We start from the raw sequence: 7643 nt of genomic DNA on the forward strand, positions 1-7643 counted from the left end.
CCAGGAAGGGGTTGGTGGGGCCAGGAAGGGGTTGGTGGGGCCAGGAAGGGGTTGGTGGGGCCAGGAAGGGGTTGGTGGGGCCAGGAAGGGGTTGGTGGGGCCAGGAAGGGGTTGGTGGGGCCAGGAAGGGGTTGGTGGGGCCAAAAGCTTCGCTGAGAAGTCTTTTTGGGAAGGATCCTCCTTTTTCCATGGATTTGAGGAGCAGTTCCCTCTGGGAACCCCCCTGGAGGAGCAGAGCAGAAGTTCAACCTCCAGGCAGTGACCTTCACGAGGGCCAAATTCCAGCAGCTGCTGGAAAATCAATCCAGCAGCCCCAGATCCCAAACTTCCAGTTAATCACTAACTGGGATTGTTTCACCCTCCCAGTCTGTCCACTCCAAATTCCCAACAGGGAAGAAATTCCGTGGCTGAATGTACCAGAGCTTCTGGTTTTTTGGGGATTACTCTTGGTCTTCTCCTGGACGTCGCATCGTCGTTCTTCTCGGGTCATCGAGGCAACTTGAAGATGTTTCTAAATCAATTAATTGTATTTATTAAATAAAAATCCTTTTGGATTTATGACTTTTTTTTGGGTTGATTTGTGGGTTTTTTAGGCTGCAACTAAAAACTCCAGGATCTGGGAAGGGTTGGACACCCAGTGGTGTCCTCAGGTGGTGACATGGCCACCTCAACCCCCTCCAGGTGGGTCCATCTGGTTCTTCCCCCCATTTCATCAACCCCTCAATCCCAATGGGTCATGAAGGGACACACTTGGAATTCCAAGGAGCTCCAACAACATTCCTGGATCCTCCTGAGGGCTCCTCCCAACATCTCCTGAAGGTTCCTCCAGACCAAAAGTGGGATGTCAATTGGTTTCCCAGTTCCTTATCCTGGTTTTTTCCCCCCCCTCCCTCAGGCCAGGAGCCTTTTTTGGTGGGGGTTTCTCCTTCCACATCCACCTCTTTTCACCCCACCTTTCCCTTCTTCTCCAACCAGTTTATCCCAACAAACCTTTGGAATTTCAGCTGGTCCCAGTGGGGAGGTGATGAAATCCCCTTAACGACGGGTCTCCCTGCCCTGACCTCCTGGGGGTTATTTTGGTTCCTCAATGTCATTTTTTGGCAAATAAACAACATCAAACCCCTCCCCAGCTCCAGTTTGGAGCTTCTCCCAGAGCTTCTGGCTTCATAATTACCTCTTGGTCTTCATCACGCTGGAGTAATTAGGTAATTAAAACTGGAGGTGCCCTCTGGGTGAAGAGAAAGGGAGAATGAAACCCAGTTAAGGGCAGTTGAAGTGTGGGAAGAACCTCCTGAGGTTCTCCAAGGGGTTCACCCAAGGAGGAACAACCCCAGGGAGCAGCACAGGGTGAGGGGACCTGCTAGAGAGCAGGTCCATGGAGAAGGACTTTGGGATCATGGTGGCCAAGAAGTGATCCATGAGGGATCAATGGGCCCTGGTGGCCAAGAAGGCCCATGGGCTCCTGGGGGGCACCAAGGAGAGTGTGGGCAGGAAGGCAGGGAGGTTCTCCTGCCCCTCTGGTGAGGGCCCATCTGGAGAAGTGGGTCCAGGGCTGGGCTCCCCAGAAGGACAAGGAGCTGCTGGAGAGGGGACAGCAAAGGCCACCAAGGGGCTGAGGGGACTGGAGCATCTGGCCCATGAGGAAAGGCTGAGGGAGCTGGGGCTGTGGAGCTGGAGAGGAGGAGCCTGAGGGGGGGTCTCCTCAAGGCTGCTCCAGATCTCCAGGGGGGCAGGAGGGGGGGACCAGGCTCTTCTCAGCAGTGCCCAGGGCCAGGACAAGGGGCCATGGGCAGCAGCTGGAACATGGGAAGTTGCAGCTCCCCAGGAGGAGGAAGTTGTTTCCTGGGAGGGTGGCAGAGCCCTGGGCCAGGCTGCCCAGAGAGGCTGTGGAGTCTCCTGCTCTGGAGACATTCCCAGCCCAGCTGGTTCCTGTGGGATCTGCTGGAGGTGACCCTGCTCTCCAGGGGGGTTGGATTGATGATCTCCAGAGCTTCCTGCCCACCCCACCACTCAGTGACTCCACAACGACAACAACCCAACCTGACCTTTTGGTTCCTCTTCCCAACCACCAAAGTCCATTTCCAAACCTCCTCATTTCCACACTTGGAGGAAACACCTTCAAGAACTTGGGAATTTCCCCCCCTTTGTGTTTTTTTCTTCACTCCCAAGGGACCAGGATGAGTTAAAACCAAAACTCTCTGGAGCAGAGACCTCCAGACAGGTGGAATGTTGGAAGTGGCCACGTTCCAAGTTGGTATTTTGAGAGGACAAACCAATAAGAAACCACCTCAAAAAAACACAGACCAAACCCCTCCTGGTTAAATTATAACCTGTGGAATTGAACATCCCTGGAGTTGGTGGAACTTCTGGAATTCCTGAGATCCTGGTTGGAAAAGCTTCTGCTTCCTTGGACCTCAAGTTCTTCTTCCTTCCAACCAAAGCTTCCCAGGATGGATGAGGAACATCTTCATGATGATCTGCGTGTTTTTAAAGGTACAACATCAACCTTCAACCCACCTCCTGGAGATGGGCAGGAGCAAAGAGGGTGATGAGGGTGTCACAGAGCATGGTCTTCCTCCACCACTGGTCTTCTGAGGAAGAGGAAGGTCCATGGTCTCCTTCCTCCTCTCCTCAGGCAACTTGGCTAATCCACCATGGAATGGTTTGGGTTGAAGGACCTTTCAAGGTCACCCAAGTCCAAAAAACCCTGCAGGGGGATCTTCAACCAGAGCAGGTTGATGGTCTTGGTGAAATGGATCGGGGTTGGTGTGTTGGGATGGGGAAGCCCACCTTGATCAGCTCATCCCTGGGGTGGAGGTTTGGATGGTGGTGGGAAGCTGGTGGTGGTGGTGGGAAGCTGGTGGTGGTGGTGGGAAGCTGGTGGTGTCCAACCAGCACCACCTCAGAGGCTTCAGCCTTGGAAATGTCCTGGACCTGTGTGAAATTTGGCTCTTCCTGGAGCTGTCCCAAGTCCATCTCACCTTCCAACCCAAGGGTGGACCTTCCAACCCAAGGGTGGACCTTCCAAGGTGCCCCAGAAGGACCTTTGATGCCAGCTGGGACCAGCCAAGAACCCTCCAGACCACAAATGGTCACTTGAGGAACAGGAACCATCACCAAGAATTGAGCTTCTCTAGCAAATCATTAACAATTCCAGGTCATTGATTAACCAGAGGAGCTTGGGAAAAGGTCCCAGTGATCCCAGGGGAATGTTTCCACATCTCCTGGGGGTTTGTTTTCCCTTTTAAAGACAGAAGCTTCATCCAGCAGAGGCTGAGATCCTTCTTCACTGTCTACTTGCTCTTGGGTGTCTCCTTCTTCTTCATCTTCACCCTCTTCGCCGTGTCCCTCTCCAAAGGTACCAGGAGACCTTGGGGTTGGGGAGGTGGGATCAAGAGGGATGAGGTTCAGATTCCAGAAGGTGGGATCAGATTCCAGAAGGTGGGATGACCTGAGGAGCTCCTGGATGGTCTCCAAGGGTTTGGAAATGGGTTAAAATGGGGAATAAAGAGCAAAACATCGTGAATCGGTGACTAAAATACATCAAGAAATTAAAGATATGGAAGCCAAAGAGATTTAAAATGTGTAGAAATAGATCCAATTGGATCCATTTCATCTATAAAACTAAATAAAAAGAGAGGAAAGGGTTGAATTTAGAGAAAGATGTAAAATTTGTCTAGAAAATCGATCGATAAATAGAGAAAATATAGTAAAAATAGACATTAAAATAGAGAAAGAAAACACTGAAAAGGTGTAAAAATGGATCAATTTTTCTAAAGTTGATCTATTAAAATAAAAAATATAGAAATATATATTTTATATATTAGGTATATGGAAATATACATAATTTATATGTAAAATATATGGACATATGTATATTATATATATTAAATGTATGGATATATAAATTTTATCTATAAAATATATAGAAATATATCTATTTTTATATAAAAGTCATGGAAATATATCTATTTTATATATAAAATAAATAGAAACATATTTTATATATAGAATAAACACATATTTTATATATACAATAAATAGAAACACATTTTATGTATAAAATAAATAGAAATATATCTATTTTATATATAAAATACATAGAAACATATCGGTTTTCTATATAAAATATTAATATAAAAGATAGAAATCTAGATCTATAAAACACACCCATAAATATATTAAATAGAAAGTAGAGTTAAAACAGAAAAAGATATTGAAATATAGAAATAAAACCTTTATAAAATGTGTAAAAATGGATAAATATCTATCAATTCAATCTATAAAATGCTATAAAATATGTCAATATATAAAGATACAAAATAGATCTATCAACTAGATCTTGAAAATATATCTGTAAAAGTACATTAAACATGTAAAAAAATCTGAAATTATAAAAATAAGACATTTAAAAGATGATAAAATAGAAGAAATGACAAAGTAGATTTATAAAACTATATAAAATATGTTAAAAATGTATATTTATAAACAACCTATTTATAAAATCTATCTATACATGTATAAAATATATCTATTTATATATAATATCTATGAAATATAGAACTAATATAATAGGACACAATGCAATATGATATAATATCATGTTATAATAATAGAATGACACATTATCATGTTCTATAATATGAATTAATGTGAATTAATATGAAGTAATAATCTCAAAATACCACAAAATACGGAAATAAAACGCAGATAAACCATGTAGAAATAGATTAAACTATAGCAAAACCACCTATAAAATATGTAAAACATCTTAAAAAATACCAAAAAATAGAAAAACAGCTCCAGGAAAACATAAACAATAGATAAAATTATAAAAAACCACTAAAAATACCTAAAACAGGAGCCAATTTCCCACCCGACGTCTCTTTGTTCCCTCCCAGTTTCCGCCGTTTCCTCCAAACTCAACGAGGTGAAACCAGAACCAAACCACAACTTTTCCAACCGGGATCTTCTCCGTAAGTTCTGGTCTCCTCTCCCAATCCCACCAGGTTCATTTTCCCAAAATGATTCCCTAAAATTGGATCTCAGGTTGAATCATCTCAAGGATGAACATAATCCTGGGGGGCATCAAGGAGAGTGTGGGCAGGAGGGCAGGGAGGTTCTGCCCCTCTGGTGAGGGCCCATCTGGAGAAGTGGGTCCAGGGCTGGGCTCCCCAGAAGGACAAGGAGCTGCTGGAGAGGGGACAGCAAAGGCCACCAAGGGGCTGAGGGGACTGGAGCATCTGGCCCATGAGGAAAGGCTGAGGGAGCTGGGGCTGTGGAGCTGGAGAGGAGGAGCCTGAGGGGGGGTCTCCTCAAGGCTGCTCCAGATCTCCAGGGGGGCAGGAGGGGGGGACCAGGCTCTTCTCAGCAGTGCCCAGGGCCAGGACAAGGGGCCATGGGCAGCAGCTGGAACATGGGAAGTTGCAGCTCCCCAGGAGGAGGAAGTTGTTTCCTGGGAGGGTGGCAGAGCCCTGGGCCAGGCTGCCCAGAGAGGCTGTGGAGTCTCCTGCTCTGGAGGCTTCCAGGACCCATCTGGACATGTTCCTGGGTGTTCCTGGCCTCAGTGATCTCCAGAACTCCCTTCTAACCTCAATGATTCCATGATTCTGTGATTCCATGACTTTGTGATTCCATAATTCTATGATTCCATGGTTCTGTGATTCTATCATTCAATAATTCTATGATTCCATGATTCCATAACTCCATCATTCCATGATTCCCTGATTATGAGATTCCATTATTCCATAATTCTGATTCCATAATCCTATCATTCCATGATTCCATGTCTATGATTCCATAATTCTGTGATTCTATAATTCTATCATTCCATGATTATGAGATTCCATTATTCCATAATTCTGATTCCATAATCCTATCATTCCATGATTCCATGTCTATGATTCCATAATTCTGTGATTCTATAATTCTATCATTCCATAATTCCATGATCCCATGACTCTATGATCCCATGATTCCATAATTCTATCATTCCATAATTCTGTGATTCCATGATTTTATAATTCCATGATCCCATGACTCCACGACTCCATGATTCCATGATTTTCCTGGTGGGAAAAGCTTTTCTAGATGCCACCTTGGTGACCACCCAGACTCGACTCCCCCTCCCCCTTGGTTTTCCTTCCTCCCAGTGTTTCCCTGCGGCCCAGATTCCAGGCAATGGGAATATTTTGATGGGAAATGTTACTACTTCTCCCTGAGCAAAACCAGCTGGAACAAAGCCAAGGCTCAATGTGAGGAGATGCATTCCCACCTGACCATCATCAACAGCTTCTCCAAGCAGGTAAAAAAATAAAGATCCCACTTCCCACTGGGAATACTGGGAATGGCTGGAATCTTCTTTAGGATGGAGGGAATCATGGGTGGGATCAACTAGAGGAGCCACTTGAGGCCTTTCCCAAGGTTGGGATCCTGGGAAGCAGCAGAACCTGCTCTGATACCACCAGGGATTTCCCAGGTGGAATTCTTCCTGATTGGAGATTAATTAATTAAGAGCCAGATTCCTCTCTGGAAGCTACTTATCCCACTCTTCCTGATTGGAAATTAATTAATTAAAGAGCCAGATTCCTCTCTGGCACCTGCCTATCCTACTCTTCCACACTAATTAATTAATAGCCAGATCCCTCTCTGGGACCTACTTATCCCACTCATCCACACTAATTAATTAATTAATAGCCAGATTCCTCTCTGGCACCTGCCTATCCTGCTCTTCCTGATTAGAAAATCATTAATTAATAGCCAGATTCCTCTCTGGAACCTACTTATCCCACTCATCCACACTAATTAATTAATTAACAGCCAGATTCCTCTCTGGCACCTGCCTATCCTGGTCTTCCTGATTGGAAATTAATTAATAGCCAGATCCCTCTCTGGAATCTACTTATCCCACTCTTCCACACTAATTAATTAATTAACAGCCACATTCCTCTCTGGCACCTGCCTATCCCACTTTTCCACATTGATTAATTAATGACAGGCCCAATTCCTCCCTGGCACCTGCCTACCTCTCTCTTCCCCATCAGCAATGAGTTAATTAAGAGCCCAATTCCCAAGAAGGCCCCGAGTTGGCCCCTTGGGATCCTGTTCCCCCTGATCCTGTTCCCCCTGCAGAACTTCCTGATGTTCCGGACACGGAACGAGCGGTTCTGGATCGGCCTGACGGACCAGGATGAGGAGGGGCAGTGGAAATGGATCGATGGCACCGACTGCAACAGCAGCTTCATGTGAGTCCTGCCTGCTTCCCACCAATCCAGCTTTGCTGCTTTCCTTCCCTGCTTCCCACCAATCCAGCTTTGCTGCTTTCCTTCCCTGCTTCCCACCAATCCAGCTTTGCTGCTTTCCTTCTCTCCTTCCCAACAATCCAGCTCCCCTGCCTGCTCCTGCTTCCCAACAATCCAGCTCCCCTGCCTGCTCCTCCTTCCCAACCTGTTTCCCTGCTTCCCTACAATCCTGCTTCCCTTCTTCCCTGCCTGCTTCCCAACAATCCAGTTTCCCAACAAACCTGCTTCCCAACAACCCAGCTCTCCTGTCTGCTCTTGCTTCCCAACAATCCTCCTTCCCTCCCTGCTCCTGCTTCCCTCCCTGCTCCTGCTTCCCAACAATCCAGTTTCCCTGCCTGATTC

General features: G+C 45.8%; 1 protein-coding gene across 1 annotated transcript; it reads left to right on the forward strand.

The window, feature by feature from the left end:
* Positions 1 to 2450: 2450 nt before the first annotated feature.
* LOC104394791 (hepatic lectin-like) lies at positions 2451 to 7244 on the forward strand (the record flags this gene model as incomplete). The annotated part of the gene is made up of 5 exons (XM_010004431.1): positions 2451 to 2493; positions 3251 to 3358; positions 4902 to 4976; positions 6153 to 6304; positions 7132 to 7244. Coding segments are annotated over exons 1-5 (491 nt in total), but the record flags the coding sequence as incomplete, so codon positions are not given.
* Between the last annotated feature and the right edge of the window lie 399 nt (positions 7245 to 7643).

Source organism: Chaetura pelagica, unplaced genomic scaffold, assembly GCF_000747805.2.
Source record: "Chaetura pelagica isolate M959 unplaced genomic scaffold, ChaPel_1.0 scaffold661, whole genome shotgun sequence".
NCBI lineage: Eukaryota > Metazoa > Chordata > Aves > Apodiformes > Apodidae > Chaetura > Chaetura pelagica.